Here is a 19,690-nt window from a genome sequence, read left to right on the forward strand (position 1 = left end):
AATATTGACATTTCTTACCTCAACATGGGTCGCATCATTATTAAGGCCGATGCAATATCTGAAGACTATTAGTGATAGATACAGGCATTACCTATAAATAGTCAGTTATCATAAACTTTTCATTTCTTCTTACAACCTCTTCCACATCCTCATTTTCATTTTCATAATAATTAACATATATCTCTGTCCATGCACAAATGGAGTTCTTCACAGAGCTAGTCAGTCTAAAACCCTCTTGATTGGAGCAAGAGCCTCTTGGGCATACAAAGTGCTTCTTGGGCTCTCTTGTGTAAGCGTTTATGACTAATTTCTGCATTGGGTTTTCATAAGCACTTCTTTTTTTCTTTTGAAATCATTCATAAGCGCTTCTTGGAGTAAGCAACTTGGCCTTGCAAGCTGGTGTGCAGAAATGTTGCTAATCAGGACTCAGCACTCCTGTACAAGCCATCCATTGAATTCCTTCCTGATTTCTTGTGACTGTGTCTTATCATACAACCTACAGGCAGGATAAGAAAACTAAGCAAGATGTCAACAAAATCTTTACTGGATTCTGCGAGGAGGCCTGGTTTCTCTGCTTGTCCACTAGTATTTTCAAGCTTTTGTACCCTTCACTGACCACAACTTGCTTATGTCCCTGCAGGAGGAACCTTGAAAAGCACCAAATCATACGGAAAATCATACTGAAGTTTAGAGAAATAAATCGCTTGCCGGATAGAAATTTTCCTGAAGATTGTTTCTGGCTTAGTGCAGACAGGATCTGATCTACAGCAAGAGGGAGATGAACAAAACCAAGGCAAAATGATGGAAGTAAGGCAGAAAAAAGTTCTACCAGAGAAAAGCAGTCCATTTTGGTGAACAATTGAAGGCTGCAATATTTCGGTTGTTCGGTTATACTGCATAAATGTTGTATAAAAAAACTAGATAAAAAGATACAGCAAGCAGTTTTGATTCGAAAATTACTAGGCCAATGGTGCTAAATCATGACACATTATAAGTTACAGACATCCTGTGATCTAGTCCAGTATTGAACATGGAAGCTATAATGTTATTTTTCAAATGATGATACTTGTTAAAGAGAGTATGTACTTAGGATAAAGAGTATTGGAATAAAATATACTCTGTAACTAATGTAATTATGATATATTTATTTTTCTATTTTAGAGGCGTATATAGAGCTGTATTTCTTAATGAAAGATACATTTAATCATTTTTCGTAATATTAATTTTTTCAAAAAAAAAAAAAAATTGTTATTAAGTTGACAAATGAAGAAATGGAACAAAAAAAATTTAGTATATCTACATATAATTATTAGTATTATTATAAATAAAAAATTAAGCTCTATGATTTGAATTGCAGAATGCAACAAAGACCAAAGCTGTTAGCAGTTGTTTTTTTTTTTTTTTTTTTATCGTTATAGCGAGTTTCTCTGTTTCTTTTACCCAATTTTATTAAGGGAGGTTTCTTCTTTCATTTGCAACCCTAGTTAAGAAATCAGTAAACCTACGAGGATTAACTCATTCATTGAAACTTGTCATCTTAAAAAGGAAAACAAAAAGAATCTACATTTATCCAAATCAGATGTATCAATGCAAGGCCTCCTACGGAGTAGTTGTAGCAGAGCTGAAATGTTCTCCTTTCCTTGATCTTAGTTTATGACTAAGAAAGGGTTGAAAAAAGTATGGAGTTTCCAGGACAAGAAACTCCATAAAACATCATTGTTTAATAATGGTACAAAAAATGAATCAATGGATGTGTGTGTTCGCTACATATTGTATACAGCACAGATTTAGTTACACCACCGACTTGCTTTCCGGCTCCTGATCGTTAGTGCAGAAAATCAGCAAGGGAGATGCTAGCAACTTGCATTATTCTTCATCAGATTCCAGGCCCGGGATGTATTCCAAACTCACATCAAATATGACTGGACTGTTTGGAGCCACCCTTGGCCTTCCTGGAGCTGAGGTGAGACCTTTTGGAAATGCCAACTAACGAAAACGGGGCAGAAGAAAGAAAAATGGTGAGATTGCCATTTTATACAAAGGGGAACTGTTATATCGCTAAGGTAAAAGAGATTCAAATTTCTATGATTTAATAGAGAAATGAATCTACCATCAGCCTAAGATTGCACTCACTTGAAAGTTGAGCATCAAAGTGGAAGTGAAAGAGAACTTACTGGCCCTGGAATGTAGAGTCTGCGTTTTCCTCCTACTTTCATGCTCAGGATGCCTTCATCAAGTCCCTTAATCACCTGTTCTACTCATTTAGATTAACAATCAGTACTGCTGACTTCAAGGTATGCTAATTTTTGTCCAATTTTGATAGAACACAGATACTTGATAATACTACAGTTGCTGTGATATTTAAATGCATTTCTAGTAGAAACTGGAGAGTTTTAAATTGAAAACTCACCAATTTCTGCACCGCAGGTTACAACTATATAGCGAAGTGTAGAAACACAATATTCTATAAACGAACCACTCTATTTTCATTTTGAGACCGAAAAGCTAAGAACAGTATTGAATTTAAAACAAGGATAACTTTAAGTCGTTTGGATAAAGCCTAAGAATTGCCACTATGCCATGGAACTGCATTTATTCTTGTTTGAGGGTGAGTTGAAAAGTTTTCTAAAATCATAATTTATTGGAAACTGCTAGTAGAAATTACCTGGCCAGAGCCAACACGAAATATATAAAGCTGACCTTTCTCCAGAGAACTGTGGCCAGCAAAGTAAATCGGTACCGATTGCAAATAATCAAATGCCAATGGTACAGAATTTGGTGATATGTTCTTGTGACTAATAAGTTTACCTGTCAAATATTTGTCCAGATGGAACCATGGCGACATAATTAGCAGCCACCTGAAGTAAAAGAATGTTAATATTAAGGCAAAATCCTGACATCAAATTCAAATGTTTTATGGGAACATAGCAGATAAAACTTAACTCATAAGAAAAACAATTGTGTGCACCTGAAAACCGACAGGTGGACTAGGGCCTCCACCGACTTTAATATCCTTGTACTGCAAACCTGACTCTGTAGTTACCATAGGTACCTTCATCAAAGAGAAGAAAATTAAACTTTATACCAGTATTCATCCATGGAAAACGAGCACTTAAATTAACAAAACTGTTCTGATGAATTATAAATGCTACTAGTTTAGACTTGAAAACATTGGTGGTTTGCGAACACAACTAGTTATGAAATCATTGTCATTTTCCTCAAGTCACTGACTGCCACATGTTTGATTAGTTATTATCATGCTTAAAACAACTTAATTGATCTCGTGGAGATGCTAAAAGAAGAATATTATTAGAAAGATCATTGACTTAATGTTCAATCTTAGGTTCTGAAAGTTTTATCTCAGGCATTACACCGCATAAGATTGAAGGAATCCTCATGCTGGGAACAGTTAGCAGTAGCAACAATGATCATCTAACAGGAGAAAGCAATGAACTGCAAAATGAAGACTGAGGTCCTATGATTGATGAATTGAAGTTGGCATTGAGTATAACACGTAAAAGGATTGATAAATGAAGCGACAGCATATAATGAGTCCTCAGAGAAAGCAAACCACATCAATTTTAACTTTTAACTAAAATTCCTCAGTGCATGATACAACTACTAGAGCAAGGGATACTGCTCCATGAAAGACATAGATTAAGATATAAGAGCTAACAGTTTTCAAGCCAATAGAGCTAATCTTTGGCAAGGCACAAAATTGAACATCAGCTCAGGCATTGAGCAACAGATAAGCTTGCAACTCTCTTAATTTACTGCCTTAATCTCCTGTTTTTCCTTGATGCTTCAAGTTTCACAACTTAATTACACCAATCATTTCCTCAATTGTAGTCATTTGAGGAACATATGTTAAGGACATGTCTTTATTACTCAGGGAAGGGTGCTTCGAGGAAAGAAAAACTGGCACTTTCTAACTGCAAAAGGAAAAGAAAGATAACAAAGACAAGGGTGATATGTAATCTCACCATACATTTTCAAGCTCTTTCTCACAAGTGTCATCACATAGCTTTGGCTTCTCTTCTGGGGGCAACCCAGCTCCCTTGGCGTCAAATGAATTCATAAACAAGCTCGAGATACCAAGAACCAACCCCATCACATCCCGACGATTAACAAGAGTCAAGTCACCTTTGTGTTCTCCAAATGTTGAAGCTTTAGTTCTAATATCACAATTTGAGCACCTCACAGTTAGACCTCCAACTTTGTGTTGTTTTCTAACAGACAGATTTTTGCAAGAAGCAGAGCCTAACACAGGATGGAACACATGCATTAGTGTTGCATTAGTAGGAGGAAACTATACAACTGAAGCTGTGAAACTATACATCGGTTCATAGAAAATGTAGACTCAGCCTTGGGCTGCAAATATACATCCAGCTTTTCTTCTTACACCAACGATGTGGGACATGAGGTAATGTTATATGCTCGACTACAAATTAATGGGAGCAGTTTACAAGAAATCTGGATTACAATTTACATATAGAATTATTATTCAGCTGTATATATTTCTAAAGACTTCATACAGTTCCATTAACCTCCTTTCAGATTCCACACATCCAAAAGTAAAAAAATTCAAAGCAGTGATTATGTGATATTTAGAATTGTTATTAGTATATATATTATGTTCTAAGTACGTCTAATAATACTAAAAAGATATCATAAATACGAATTAACTGAAATGTATGAAAAACAATCAACTTAAGAATAAACGAGGATGATGCACAAATAAAGTATCGCTGCATGGCCATAAAGTATTGCCAAACTGGATAAGCATTGGCTTTGTTTTGCACAAACAATCAAAGCAGAAAATTCCCAGTAATACTAGTGATACCCGAAGTACAGATTTTTATTGTGCTTAAGAAAATGAAAGTCTTGAAATATGAGAAGAATTGTTCCAGAAATTAAAAAACTCAAGGGATATTGAAGATTATGTGATACTTCCATAGCTTTTTCTCTTTTGGGAGGCGGATGATTCAATGCCCAAATAAAATAAAGAAGGCAAAAAAGAGTATTGGCATTATCATTTGGTTAAAAGCAACAAATAATTCATGAAACCCTAAAAAATCCATTATACCTAAAAGAAAACCTCTTTGGCAAATGCTTGTACAACAAGATAATGATTTGTGGATGCTCTCTAAAAGGTACATTTGGAAATTAAAAAGGAAGGAAAAAGACAAGAAATAAGAATGATACAGAGGAAGAGAAATGGTAGAATTATTTTCTATTCTTAAAAGAATTCAAGTAGGTAATGAAGAAAACAACATATTCTATTCTTAAGAAAATTAATTTAACTTTTCACAACTGGGTTATTGGCATTTACTGAAGATTCTGAAAAATGGATTTTTAAGGTGAACAGAATAGAGATAAGTCAAATTATACCAAGAGGTAGAAGCAGAGGCGAAGGAGAAGCAGCCATTGCTGAGCGAAGTGAGTTCTGTAAGTGGATAACGAAATCGTGTGCTTTACATGGACGGTTGCTGACTTGGTGAGGAGAAATTATTAAGTGCATGACTCAGCATTGCTGAGTGGAACACCCAACCAATAAAAAGACGCCACGTCTTCTCTAATTACCCGTTCACTAATTTTCAGGCAAGATAAACTATGTTGTACAAAATTAATAATTTTGTTGATTTCAGTACATAAAAATATATTATATTATTTTAAATTATTGATTATAATAATAATTTCTTATTTATAATACATTTTTTCATTATTATTATGACTCTTAAATTACCGATTAAATTAGTAATTAATAAATTAAGGTATTTTTTTTTTTTAAAAAATTAATATAAACTTATTTTATTTTATTTATTTATTTTTTAAGGGAAGGACAGCGATTTATTTGGTACACGTGCGCCGTGTTTTCGCGATTTGGTCCTAAAATAACCCTAAAAATAGCTGTTAATTACGAGAAAACCTCGATGGTTTCCTTCGTACGCAAAGCAGTAATCTCATTGGCGGTGATTTAGCATTTGTGACCACCAAGTTACTTAATAATTTCCCTCGGTCGGCGGCGTGAAAGCTAAATTAATTATTTGCGTACAAATGAAATTGTTTTGTGTACCGTCTTGCTCGAGCACTGAAGTCTCTTCTGGTTTCTCTCCCAAACTTGCTTCAGCCAAAACCCTAGACTAAGATTATAAAACCCTCTTCTCTTTCTCTGTTGGTCGCCGAGAAACTTCAAGAAATTTGGGGTGCAGGAAGATGTCTTCAAATATAGTGCTTTTTGAGGACATCTTTGTGGTCGATAAGCTGGACCCGGATGGCAAGAAATTTGATAAAGGCATGATTTATTAACTCTTTATCCTTTCTTGTTGTTCATATTTTGTTTGATTGACATTGTATTTCACTGGGCTATCCGATTCGTACTTGTTCTCTCGAGTGATTGAAATATTACAGAAGCGTATGTGCATATGCACATACGCTTCTGTAATATTTCAATCATGCATACGGTTAGAATCAGCTTAGTTTATGTTATATTATCTGTAAATATGAAAAGGTCTGACATTCTAACAAAGCTTCTCTATTCGAAGTAGGTTGCAGATTAGGCTGTTGATGGAATCATTTATCTGAGAAAGAAGGAAAAAGAAAAAGTAAAAGGAAAACAACCGGAGAACAAGACTTGCTCATCTAGTTTTTAAGACAGTGATAGTAATATAAGGTTGAGTGACCCTGATAAGAGAGTCAGCAAGATTGTGAGCTTCACCTATTATCCTAATACTCTTCTTCAAATTCGGACCAAGTGAATGATTCCTAAATCATCGGATTAGCAAGGAGAGCATATTGGTAGCATCCGATGATTTAGGAATCATTACGCCTTTGCTTTTGATCACCTTGTGCTGCAGATAAAAAGGTTCTAGTGGATGAAGCCATAACTACTTAGGTGATAATAATACCTTCTTGAGCATTAAGTTCCCAATACCCATTCTTCGATCTTTTGTAAGAATACAACACTACTTTTTGTCTAACCAAATGATTTCTCAAATCCTCACTTTTGTTCTACATAATAAATTTCTCATAATCCACTCAAAGGAATCTTAAACAGAGAGAATTAATTGAAAGGAATATGGACTCGCACATCTAAATCGGAGAAACCCTCTTTCAACAATCAAGATGTCTAGAAATCCCACATAACATAAGATCCCAAAAGGACACTTGACAAGGGGAAGTTCCCCTCAAGGGCTACACCTCAAGTATGTGATATGCCAAGATATAGTATTGAAGGGAATTCTACACAAACACACCCATATAAGGGTAACCATTTTCCAAGAGAAAATAATCACGTTTCCAACAGTCAAGATGTTTAGAAACCCTACACAACCCGATATTCCGAAAAGGAATCCTGCCCCAAGAGGTAACCTAAGCATGAGAGAGGCCAAGGTAAAGTATTACACCTAGCTGTTGTCTACCCACCTGATACTCTACATAACTACCAACTAAACTACTTCTCATAAGATTAAATGTTAGTCTTATAAAAAGCATCGAGAAAGAAGACTCCTTAAATCCACGAAGTGGAGCGTTGGGTTTGGTGAGAAAGTGAAATTCTAGGAAGATGAGTAGTTAGATGGTGGGCACTCAAGACCCAGTTTCCCTAGATTTTTACTCATGCATGGCATAAAGATGTCACGATTCAGGAGTCTTTTCCAGGATTGAGGGAATAGCTCGTGATTTGTGGAGCTTTCGAGGAATCTTAATCACTGGGAGATCAACGAGTATGAATCTGTTTTGTTTGTTTTATTCGAATGTACTCCAAATGGGACCGGAGATTATCTTATTTGGAGGCTTAACTCTAAAGGGCTTTTTTCCATTAAGACCTTTTTTCCGTTAAAGAAATGAAACTTGTATGGAGTTGCCAGCAAGGCTGATTTGGAAGGTAAGAGCATCAACAGAGTGGCTTTTTTTTTTCTTAGGAGGCTGCTAGAAAGTCTATCTTAACTTTGGATAAGTTGTTTAGGAAGGGAAGAATATTTGTAAATGACTACTACTTGTGCAAGAGTAATGCTAAATCGTGCAAACATATTCTGTTGCAGTGTCCATTCCGTTTGTAGACTTTAGCTTACGAACTGTCGGGTATCAATTGGGTGATGGCTAGTTTAGTAAGGGTGAGATTAGCACATGGAAAGGGGCCTATAGGGATAAGATTTTTTGAGTCTTATCCTCCCGGCCATGTTTTGGGTTACTTAGAAGGAAAGAAATTGGAGAGTTTTTGAGGGTATTGAGTCATTTTTGATAAGTTTAAAGACATGATTCCAGACTTCTTTTTTTAATTAAGGGTCATCTTCTTTATTCGTGTGAGGTCTTGTGGACCTTGTAAATATTTTGCTTGACATGTAAATTTTATTTATGGGTTCCATCCTTTTGGTTCTTGTGAATAAACTATATTTTTTCTTTAGAAAAAATTAATGTTTAAGTCCTGAAGTGAACCTGTACACTTGTAAAATAGTTAGCAAATTAAATAGCATATTAGTGTCATGAGATAAAAGAAAATCAGGTCATCTGCAAACTATAGAGGGGGAATCTTCATCTACTCTTCCACGTACAAACCTCTCCACAACTCTCTCTTAGTAGTTTCTCTACGCTCTAGAGAACATGCGACTAAGGATACCCACCATCAGCCTTAAAAAAAAGGGAGAGAGAAGGTCCCCCTGCCTTGTACCTCTCTTCCTTTGAAGTGAGGTCCATGGCATCACGTACTGAACTATTTTATATTGCAACCAAAGACAGTTAGGACTTCCATTTACAAGGTGTTTGTTAAGAATATGGTAGCTGTTTGCATTATCTTTCAGATGTCTTAAGAAAATCTTTTCCACAGCATATTTAACTTCAGTATCAGTTTAATTGAATAAAATGGTAATTCATTATCCTAGTCTTTTGAAGTTTGTAAGCAAGTTTTCTTTGCTGATATTTTCTTCTATGGCTTCATGCAGTTACTCGCATTGAAGCAAGGAGCCAGAACTGTGACATGTTCATGCATTTGGATGTAAACACAGAGATATATCCAATGGCTGTTGGTGATAAATTCACAATGGCACTGGCTCACACACTGAATCCAGATGGAACACCTGACACTGGATATTATACTCCGGTAATTCTTATTGTTGTAATTTACCTATGGAACATGGTGTATTAATAACTGTCAAACTGATTCTATTTAGATTTTTTTAAAATCTGATTCTAATTACATATTCCAGCCTTTTGGATTACTTCTACTGTTTGGTTTGGTTGCATGCCTTTTACTGTGTGTGTCAACTTTTAAATCCTGTCACCTTTTCAGTGGTGGGTTCGTAATGGTTGGTAAATTTTAGTATAATAATCACACGACAAATTTCTGTCAAATGTTAAAATTCCCGCTTTATGAGAGAAATTCTTGTCTTATGAAGTATGCCCACATGGAGAGCGTGATCTGAGTATTCCCTCTAATGAGAGATTACTCCTTTCATGGAATATGTTTCTAGTTATAAATATATGGGTTATCAGAGTATCTAGTTGTCCTTCATGGATCTTTTTTGTAGAAATAGGTTTATCTGCTTTGTTCCACAAGTGAAGAGGGCATCATTAACATTGTCTGCTTTTCTGGAGCTATGTTGTGATTAGCAGTCAAACACATTTTTACATATTCTTGTATCGAACAGAGTAGTTGCTTCCTTATTTATGCTATCTTTGATCAATTCTTCAACATAGGACTCCCATTGCTATAAATAGTTAATAATAACAGTACGATGACAATGACAATTATAATAATAAGAGGTGTCTGATGAGGTTGATCCCTATCCCAGGGTGCACGCAAGTCACTTGCAGATAAATATGAGTACATTATGCATGGGAAGCTATACAAGATCTCAGATCGCGCGTCTGGAAAAACACTTAAAGCGTATGAACTAATACTATGTACCTTTTTTTCTATTTTCGTATTTGTTCCAATTGCCTTGTTTCTTTTTTGTACCTTCTCTTTCATAGGAGCAGTTTTTTTTAGTCTCCTCAGCTGACCTTTGCATTGTTCTTGATCTTTTGTTTTCCAGAGAAATATATGTATCATATGGTGGACTTCTAATGATGCTCAAGGGAGATCCTTCATATGTTGCTAATTTCGAGCTTGATCAGAGATTGTTTCTTCTTATTAGGAAGTTGTAAGACCCTTATGGGTTATATCTAACGTGTCTCTGTAGTATTTAAGAATCTATAAAGGCATTCCTCCCCTATCGGGTAATTGTTTATGTTGTATCAAACATCTTGGGTATTACTTAAATCAGCCATCTAAGTATTCCAGAATATTACTGAAGTTTCATGCAGCATTTGTTTGGATTTCTTCTGTTCCCTTTTTGGCTGTAGTGCTACTTTGGAACTTGCCATTTTAATGGAGTATATGATAATTTGTTTCTTCTGGGTCTTTTTGTCTTTCACGATATTTTCACCTTTAGCACTGTGTATAAATTGACCATATGATACCTGCTTTGAAATTTGGAATCTAGAAACTATATTGATAAAATAAATTCCTTCCTAACTATGGAGGGATATTTCAAATTAAGAACGTTATAGAACAAAATGCAAGTAATAAAATCAAATTTAAATTGGGGCTAGCCAAGTAAATCTTACTCCACATCGTGTACGAACAACAGTACACCGCCCACCTCAAGCATGGCAGCTGTCGTGTCCGTGTCTCGTCCCCGAGGGTTAAGGTTATCAGGGACCTAGAAACCAGAATTATTTTCGGTTCCCATATCATGTACTTCACGACAATAGGGATCACTGTTCAATTGTTTTGTTCTCGTGAAATTCCAGCGAAATGGAGGTTCCTCTCTCTTACAGAGCTTCAATGGCGGGTGGATAGAAATCCTATGATCGAAGAAGCTGGTAACTCGACCTGGACGTTGCTGAAGACTGAAGATGATTTAATAATCCAAGTGTTGAGCAGTGCACGTCTTCTCATGAAGTGAAGGAATGATCGTGATGCTGGGCTAGAAACTGTAAAATGTGTATCGGCATGACGAGGGAGACGATGGTTTTCGAAAGGAGAATTGGAAGCCATGGATGCGGAATGTAAAGTTGGTGAAGCAATAGATCTGTTAATGGGGAGAACCTTATATTTGGTAATATTTTGGTTTATGTATGAAATAGCGATTATATAGATAGATATATATATATATATATAGTTATATAATTATATAAATATATTTACTATTTTATATAAAATTATTAATTTTGTTACAATATTTAATTTTTTAATTCTTATTTTAATTTATACATTTATAGTTTTTAAATAGAGATTATTTGTTTAATAAATAATATTATGTAAATAATTGAATATGACATCATATTAACGTCATCCACCGGTTCGGTTCACTTGTTCCTACTCGATTTACGTAACGTGTGTGAAACGCCGTTAACACAAATGTATTTTCTGTTTTTATTTTTAATTAAAAAAAGAACACTAAAATAGAACGGACAAAAAAAAAAAAAAAGAAAAAAGAAAAGAAAGTCTAAAGCCCATTCGCGAGAAGAAGTGATCCCAATTTCTTCTCCTCCATTCGATAATCTTCAAGCTTTTGGCCGCAGTTAAACTGATTTGGCCTCCGGACAAATGGCCGCGAAGTCGCACATAATTACAGGATTGACCTTGCCGTTAACTCCTGCTTCTTCTTCTTCAAGCTCTAGCACCAGTCTCTGCACACTGAAGAAGCCTCTCACCACTTCCTTCTTCAATGGCGGAGGTAATGTCTCAATATTTCTTTCTTTTTTCCATCTCGTTTTTCTATTTCGGTTTATAGGAAATCAGACAGAGAGAACAAAGAAACCGAAGAGAAGCTATTAAACAATTCTTACCAGTTTGATATTTCATCAACTATTCTTTCATTTATATGCACTCTCTTAAGTTTTGTAATAGAGAAGTAAAGAATATGAAAAATGTGGATGTAATACCAGTGAAATTTGTGTTAATTACATAAGAGTCCCTTCATATTTCTTTCTCTCTCTTTTTTTTTTGGGTATGATTTTGCTTGCTTTCAGTTTATATTCGTTTCATACCAGGAGTCCAATAAATCAGTACTGTCGGTTTAAAACGTTATTACTCGCGCTTTATGTATCAGTTACCAGAGTTTTTGTAAACAAGTAGATTCAGGGGCAGGACTGATCCGTATCAGTAAACGATAGTGACAATAAATCAGTGCATGGACTTTCAAAGGTCGTTTTCCAGCTACAATCATGCTGCAGTAGAGTTATGGGAGTTGTGACTTAAGACGTATTCCTAGATTTCAGCACTGCTGCAAGTACCTAGCAGTCTCAAAAAAAAAAAAAAAAAAAAAAAGAAAAGGACTTGACCTCAGCTTATCAATCTTGGAAGCTAAAAGACTTTTACGATTGTACTAATTGTTAAGAATATTTTTGCGAATCAAGTTTGGTAAGAAGCGTAAGATTCTTTTGATGTGGGCATCTGAAATGATTATGTCAAAGAAACTTAAGTGATCCTGTTTTGTAGGTGGTGGTTTCATTATGTAATTAAGTTAACATGAATGAATTTGATGTTGAGTAGCTGATAGAAGTTGGTAATATAGATGATACTTCTTGGTTCCTTTTGATTTGATACTGAATTTCACATACGATTTAGAAAATGAGTTTGAATGTATCTGTAACTTATTATTTGAGAGTAAGTCGTAGGATGTTCACGTATAAAGATAAAATCATATTTTTGCCGGCGAAATCATGATTTCGAGATAGCTAAATCATGATTTCGAGCTACCAAAATCATGATTTCAAGCTAGAAGATCCAAATTGAAATGGTTCATTATGGTGTAAATGGCCTGACAGCTAATGCAAATTTTCTGGGGATTTCACTTCTATAGATGGAGAAGGCTGGGTGCGGGGAGAAGGGCAAAGACTTAGATTAAAAAGTGCAGTTGTTGTGCTAATCATCTATTAATTTAACTTGTAATATTTATTATTGGACAGCATGCCAAGATTATCTAGAAGGTTGTCCAGAAAATATTGAATTTTGATAGACTTTGAAGAAACTGAAATCTCTCTCTCTCTCTCTCTCCACTTCCTCTCAAATATGGATTTCCTCTTTGGTTGCCTGTTCATCTTATTTAATTTGCACAACTATTTTGCCTTTAGTGAGAGCTTTAAAAGTTAAAGGGATAAAGATTTCCACTCTCAGCCGATCCCAATGTTATAAACAAGGTAGCGGTGCTCTTGGTGTTCGCATGAACCTTTTTGATCGATTTGCTAGAGTTGTTAAGGTGAGATTTCAGGGAAATTTCCATCTACTTCCATGTGATAGGATCACATGATTTAACTTTCTCCTAATTTCAGTCATATGCAAATGCACTTGTGAGTTCCTTCGAGGATCCAGAGAAAATATTAGAGCAAACAGTGCTTGAAATGAATGATGACTTGACAAAGATGCGTCAGGCCACAGCACAAGTAAGCCTCATAACAATTTTGCTTTCTCTCAACCTTCTCCTCCTTATATTTTCCTTTCTTCTTGCCTATTCTGTTTATTTTTTTCTCACTTAGAAACTTCTTTCGTATACTTTTATCTTGCTTTTGCTTCATGTTCAACTAAGTGAAAACTGGACAGTAGATTGAACTCTTGATAAATGTTGAACTGCTCTTTGAGGCATTTGATTTTGGTTGAACTTATAATCTTTGCCCTTTTATATTGGTCTCATATTGATCATTTTGGCAGGTTTTGGCATCTCAAAAGCGATTGGAGAATAAGTACAAAGCTGCGCAACAAGCTTCTGAAGAGTGGTAGAAAATGAATCTGGTTATCACCTCTATCCTAGTTAAGGTATGACGGATATAACTAATTTTGGAACTCATAGGTACCGTAAGGCACAACTTGCTCTTGAGAAGGGTGAGGAAGATCTTGCACGTGAGGCTCTAAAGAGGCGTAAATCTTATGCTGTAAGATTTCCTTGTTCCTAAAAGAATTTATGCTAGGAGTTAGCCCAAGCTTTTACTTTTAATGAAAAATGGGGGTCTGATATCATATTTTTGTAAGATTTCATGTTGACATAGTTCACTAAAGAGGACGAAAAATGAGGGTCTTGAGGTTTCTTTCTGGTATTTTTATATGAAATATGAGGCAAGGAAGTCTGATCTAAAATAGAAAACTATTTCTGGAAATTGGTTTTTGTTCGTATAAGTCGTGTTAGTGAGCTGAGCACTTTAATGGGTTTGGGAAAATTAGCAATCAAGGTCAGGAAACAGGGATATTATATTTGCTCCAGTTTATTTAACATTTATTATATCAATGAATCCAGTTAGAAAAATTTTGGATGGACATGACCCACTCTTCTGCGAAAGCTGCTTTCTGAAGTAGTTTATGATTGATTATGCCTCTTTACATCTGAAAAAATTCTTCATGCTGAGAAATAAGGTCATTGGAAGAAAATTATTATTTACTGCTGTTTGCTGAGGATGTGCTATTCTTAGATTGTAGGAATTTAGCTACATACAAATGCCATATTTTGAGAATTCAGTATGCTTTTTTTGGTGCAGGATAATGCTAATTCTTTGAAAGCTCAGCTTGATCAACAAAAAAATGTTGTTGAAAATCTCGTCTCTAATACTAAGGTATACTATTTATAAATTGCTGCATCAATAACACATTCAAATGGTGATATTGAAATAATAGTATGCTAACCATTATTCCTTATCATTAGAAAATAGTAGCATGCTTGAATTGACTAATCTGAAATTGCAGATAGCTCATGCATTCCGTTGTTCTGAAACATCATGAATTTTGGATTTCTATTTGAGTTGGTTGTCATTTCTTTAGAGAATTGGCTACTAGAAATTGGGAGAAAAATTATACTTTTTAATGTTCTTTGGTATAAAATGCGTGAGCTAGATTATTTATTCTTTTGTATTGCCATAGTTCATATGGTAGTAGAGTTCAACTCTTAGGTTAATGACTAAAGTAAGTGACCGAATTTTGAGAGATTTATTGTGGTTGATGCAATTTTAGGTGGCCCTGGTGCCAACTGATTTAAAAATTGGATAGGTTATCAATTTTTTAAAGCCCATTTGGTTTTGACCTTTATTTCTAAGTTGGGTAACCAATAATTTTAAAATGTTTAAGGTGATGGGAAATTACTCAACTTATCATATAGATAGTTATAACATCCTCTTTATACACAAACTCTTGAGCTTAAAATATGGCAAAGTACAGACTTCCAATATCTTATCCTGACCTTAACTTCTCTAAGATTCAAAATCTTGACCTCTTTTGAAGTAAGTACGATAATTAATCAATTATGCCAAATTTTCAAGTTGATAATGGCTCAACTTATTATTATATATTTTAACAATTATAGAAATTCTAAAGTTTGCAAAACAGACCTCCCCCCTCCCCGAAAAGAAAAAAAGGAAAGAATCCTCATACTCGATGACAAAATTGCAGTATATCCTGCAAGGTAGTTGGTTTTGTTCAGTTTGACTAAGACATGGTGATGTGGCAAATGTTGATTAACTTTTCAGCGGAAAATATGACAATAATCATGTCGATAAACATTTTACAAAAAGAATGCGTTGAAGCTCTTCCTGGACTAGTAACTGGGAACAAAATTCTTTGTAAAACCAATTATGCCTTTTAAATCACTGGCAGTTGTCTGTTCCAATAGCCAGGAAAAATAACATATGCAGGAATTTTGTTGATTTGGCAATTTGTTCTTTTCATATCCTCCTGTTTTATTATGCTAATGTTTGGACTAATTTGTTTTACCGAACAAGTTCGGATGAATTTGTAATTCTGCTCAAAACTTAAGCACATTTTTCTAATTTACTGTATCAGTCTTACTATGATTTCTGATTCTTGCTTTCATTTTGGTGGGAAAGTTATTACATATTAATAAATTTGTTACAGTTGCATTCCGTGAATTCCATTTATTGTAGCTCTTGGAGAGCAAAATACAAGAAGCAAAAGCAAAGAAAGATACTCTGAAAGCACGTGCTCAGTCTGCAAAGTTAGTCTTCTCCACTGATTTCATCACTAAATTCCCATGTCTCTTTCTGTGACACTTCTTTAGTGTTGCTAGTTATGGCAATTTTGATGTTAATCAGGACTGCAACCAAAGTGAGTGAGATGTTGGGGAATGTCAATACTAGCAGTGCTCTTTCAGCATTTGAAAAAATGGAAGAAAAGGGTGAGAAGGATTTTTTTTTTTTTTTTTTGGCAATCTTGAAATCCATAAATTATCTCTTTGATCAAGTGATTTGAATTGTCTTTGCCTTTCACATAATAATCTTCTTGACCTATCAATTCCACACCATGTTTTGTTATAGAAAGAGTTATATTTGGCACGATTACTGTTTTTCTCGTAAAAAGTGATTATGTGATATAGAAGATATGATCAGTTTTAGCATGGTCATGTCTGGTGAACACGGGGCTGATGGCCATAGTGCATATTTAAAGCATGAAGTTTCCAGATTGCTGAATATCCATTGCGTTCCTGCAAGTTTTATTTGATTGTGATGTTCCCTTGCATGGTTGGTTTCCAACATGTTGGTTGAAATCAGTTGTTTCATTGTGCTAGTATGCTTAAGGCACTTGTTTATATAGTTGGGAGAACATTGAATTTGTAAGAATGTTGATGCTTTTCTGTGGTGCATATCCATGATGTCATGTCTTAGGTCAGCAAGGATACGCTCTACAAATGACGGCAAATATAGAACATGCACCGAAGATGTGTGCTTATCTAAATTTATTCTGTTTCTAACTAATGGAATATTTTGCTGATCTAGCTTTCTCCCTCTCTGATGTCATCCTTTTTATTTGCTACCACTTCACTTTTTTATGATGCTCCTGACCAGGTTAATGAATATGACATTTCCTAAATTCCATTAATTTGCTAAAACCACAGTTACATCCTTATACAAGTTCCTTCCTCAGCCTCATGGTTGGAATCCGTATGCAAGATAAATTCTCCTCTTGCTGAATATTTTTTTTTCTTTTCAGATCTGACAATCATATTCCTTCTCCAAAAGAAAAAGTTAACAATCATTTCCTTTTGCATTAAGATTTCCTATTCCATTTCTTGATGGATATGTAAATTATTTCTGTACTACATTTAATATCTATTGGATTTTGTCTATGTTTTCTGGATATATTTACTTTTCTTGTTGTGTGTTTGATGTTCCTCCTTTAGTGTTGGCAATGGAGTCCCAGGCAGAAGCTCTTGGTCAGTTGACTACTGATGACCTTGAAGGAAAGGTAGCAATTAATTCCTTCTTGATATTCATGTAATGGGATTACGCCAAATATTATAAAGATAATTCACTTTCTTTATCTTCATGTCAATGGACTCCTTGTTGAGAAAATAATTGTCTGTTCTCTTACATGCTCATACAGTCATATTGAAATCAGACATGAATATGAAACTAGTGGAGAAACCAGAGGTTATAATTAAGGTTTACATTTAAAAATCGGCTTTTACATTTCTTCAATGGCTTTTTCTTTTGATTTTTTACTTTTCACTTGCTGTTATGGAATATGTTAAGTTTTCACACTTTATATGTACTTATTTTGTTTTGCCATGATCCTTGAGATAACTGGAAACTCACATAAGCCAAGGCCACATTGGACCCACCTTTGCAGTGCTAACCTAACTAAAGAGAATAATCACTCATCCTTTCTGTTTTCATGCCTATTGTACACATTGCAGTTTGCACTACTTGAAACCTCATCAGTAGATGACGATCTCGCACAGCTGAAGAGGGAGCTTTCTGGTAGTTCAATGGTATGCCTAATGTCTTTGTAGGCTGAAGAAATTATAAGATAAGCTTACCTCTTTGTTTAATTTCGGGCTTAAACACAGGTTTTTGTCCTAGGGATTCGTATCGTCCTGTAATTAGTGGCTGAATAAACAAGCAGAAAACGAAACATGGGAAATTTAAGATTACCTGGGATTATTGTAGTTTTTATTTGTTCTTTTACTTGCCTTTACCAAAATACACGGGCAGGACTTGAATGAAGAATTGTTCTAGACCTAAGCAATTTTTGAAATTTCCGATTTGGTCCGTGTGGTGTGGACTAAAACAATAACTTATTTATAATAGTTAATACTATTAGGAAATTGGGATGCAAAAATTCCGATTATTCTGATCATCAGCTGAAGCAAGATTTCATAGTCCATTAGGGCATCCCATTAGTAAGCTGATTTGAGCATATTTGTCAGATTATAATATTATCCAATTGTTAATTCTTTTTTGCTCTTTTCCCCTCGTTTTCATCCCTCCTATCGGTAACCTATGAGGTTGTTTTCTTTCCCAACAGAAAGGGGAGCTTCCGCCTGGAAGAACGGTCACCGAAACCAGTACAGCATCTCCATTCCGGGACACAGAGATTGAGATCGAACTAAACGAACTGAGGCGAAAGGCGAGGGATCTATAAACCATACCTGTATTGCCAGTGCAGAAGACTGGAATATTTATTTATTCAAAGCTTGAATGGGTTTTGCTCTACCATCAAATCTACCATGTAAAGCTAGAAAGATAACATCTTTTAGCTGGGTCGAATTCCGGTAAAAAGAAGGGTAATTTTCTTTTCTCTTTTTTCTTTTTTCTGGCTTGCATGAGTCAAGTTATGATTGTAAATTGACTTGAATCTGTAGCAGCAACTGTGGTGATTAGAATTTCATGTCTAAGATGCATAATTTCTTCTGCATATTTTCCCATTCTCATTACTTCCCTCTGTAATTTACTTACTTTTCTCATCCTACCAACCAAACAAAACCTTTTTTTGAGTATTCACATCTGAATCCTCTTGAGAGATTTCACATGTAGTGATGAAATATATATATGTCTTTTAAATTAAAAAGCATTCCCATCATTGCTCCCTTTTCCTAACCTTAATTTACTTAATTTATTTGCTTAAAATAAACATCATTTCAAAAAAGATTGCTGAGAAAATTCTTTTAAAAAAAGCTATTTATTTGACTTTATAAAAAAAAAAAAACTACATTTAAAAATTTCAACAATCACATCCATTTAATTTTTTTTTTTTTTTTTTTTTTATACAAAATCACATTATTTAACTCCTTTTAACTTTGATCAAACAATATAATTTTTACCCTTTCCAGGAAATCTCCATATTTTTCAATGACTCAAAAAATCAAACAAACAGCCTCTGTTCCCATTAGGCAAACAACATAACCATACATGGATTAGATCATGAACAAAACAAATATACCTACAAACTATTCAATTCAAAGTGCATTTTTGTTTTGCTTCAACAAACCCATTCAAATTTCAAAGCTACCACCAACCAATTAGTCAAATCCAAATCAGTTTCCTTTTTGGACTTCAATGTTCATACTCTTTTTTATTCAAGATAGACCAAAATTCCGTACTTTATAAACTAGTACTTATCGTTCTTAGTACGTCTAATTTTTTATAAAAAATTATAAATTCAAATTAAATTGTACTTTTATATGCATTCTCTTTTAGAAATTATTTGTATTGTATTATAAATTTATTTTAAAAAACTTGGTTTCTCATTTTTACGAAGGTCCAATAGAAGTTATCTAAAAGGAAGAAATTATATATTTTTTTATATATTTAATAATGTCTTAGTTTTATTCTTAGTTGAATTTTATTTTTTCTGAAACAATTTAATACCGTGAGTTTATTTTTAATTTTATTTATTATTTATTGTCCTGTAATTATTTTTTTGTAATAA

At 34.4% G+C, this 19,690-nt stretch overlaps 3 protein-coding genes across 5 annotated transcripts; 2 read left to right on the forward strand and 1 right to left on the reverse strand.

The window, feature by feature from the left end:
* Positions 1-1,537: 1,537 nt before the first annotated feature.
* On the reverse strand, positions 1,538-11,108 carry LOC110821517 (FKBP-like peptidyl-prolyl cis-trans isomerase family protein). Of its 3 annotated transcripts, none has more exons than XM_088219601.1 (7): positions 10,606-11,108; positions 3,989-4,260; positions 2,969-3,052; positions 2,809-2,858; positions 2,666-2,714; positions 2,175-2,249; positions 1,538-1,986 (listed from the first exon to the last, which is right to left on the reverse strand). In XM_088219601.1, exons 1-7 carry the CDS (start codon positions 10,733-10,735, stop codon positions 1,867-1,869), a joined length of 780 nt encoding a protein of 259 aa, XP_088075727.1. In that variant the 5' UTR covers positions 10,736-11,108; the 3' UTR covers positions 1,538-1,866. The 3 variants fall into 3 exon arrangements, with proteins under 3 accessions (XP_088075727.1, XP_088075726.1, XP_088075728.1); XM_088219600.1 differs by lacking the exon at positions 10,606-11,108 and adding an exon at positions 5,392-5,534; XM_088219602.1 differs by lacking the exon at positions 10,606-11,108 and adding an exon at positions 4,338-5,327.
* Positions 6,055-10,390, forward strand: LOC110821511 (DNA-directed RNA polymerases II, IV and V subunit 8B-like). The gene is made up of 4 exons (XM_022051374.2): positions 6,055-6,295; positions 8,940-9,097; positions 9,789-9,883; positions 10,032-10,390. Exons 1-4 carry the CDS (start codon positions 6,217-6,219, stop codon positions 10,141-10,143), a joined length of 444 nt encoding a protein of 147 aa, XP_021907066.1. The 5' UTR covers positions 6,055-6,216; the 3' UTR covers positions 10,144-10,390.
* Positions 11,109-11,473: 365 nt separating the features above from the next.
* Positions 11,474-18,676, forward strand: LOC110821327 (membrane-associated protein VIPP1, chloroplastic). Its single transcript, XM_088219918.1, has 11 exons — positions 11,474-11,720; positions 13,120-13,244; positions 13,318-13,428; positions 13,694-13,758; positions 13,833-13,914; positions 14,512-14,586; positions 15,907-15,977; positions 16,075-16,157; positions 17,160-17,224; positions 17,676-17,750; positions 18,287-18,676. The coding sequence occupies exons 1-11, from the start codon at positions 11,591-11,593 to the stop codon at positions 18,401-18,403; spliced, it is 999 nt and encodes a 332-aa protein (XP_088076044.1). The 5' UTR covers positions 11,474-11,590; the 3' UTR covers positions 18,404-18,676.
* Positions 18,677-19,690: the final 1,014 nt, after the last annotated feature.

This window comes from Carica papaya, chromosome 5, assembly GCF_054855325.1.
Source record: "Carica papaya isolate Zhongbai chromosome 5, ASM5485532v1, whole genome shotgun sequence".
Classification (NCBI taxonomy): Eukaryota; Viridiplantae; Streptophyta; class Magnoliopsida; order Brassicales; family Caricaceae; genus Carica; species Carica papaya.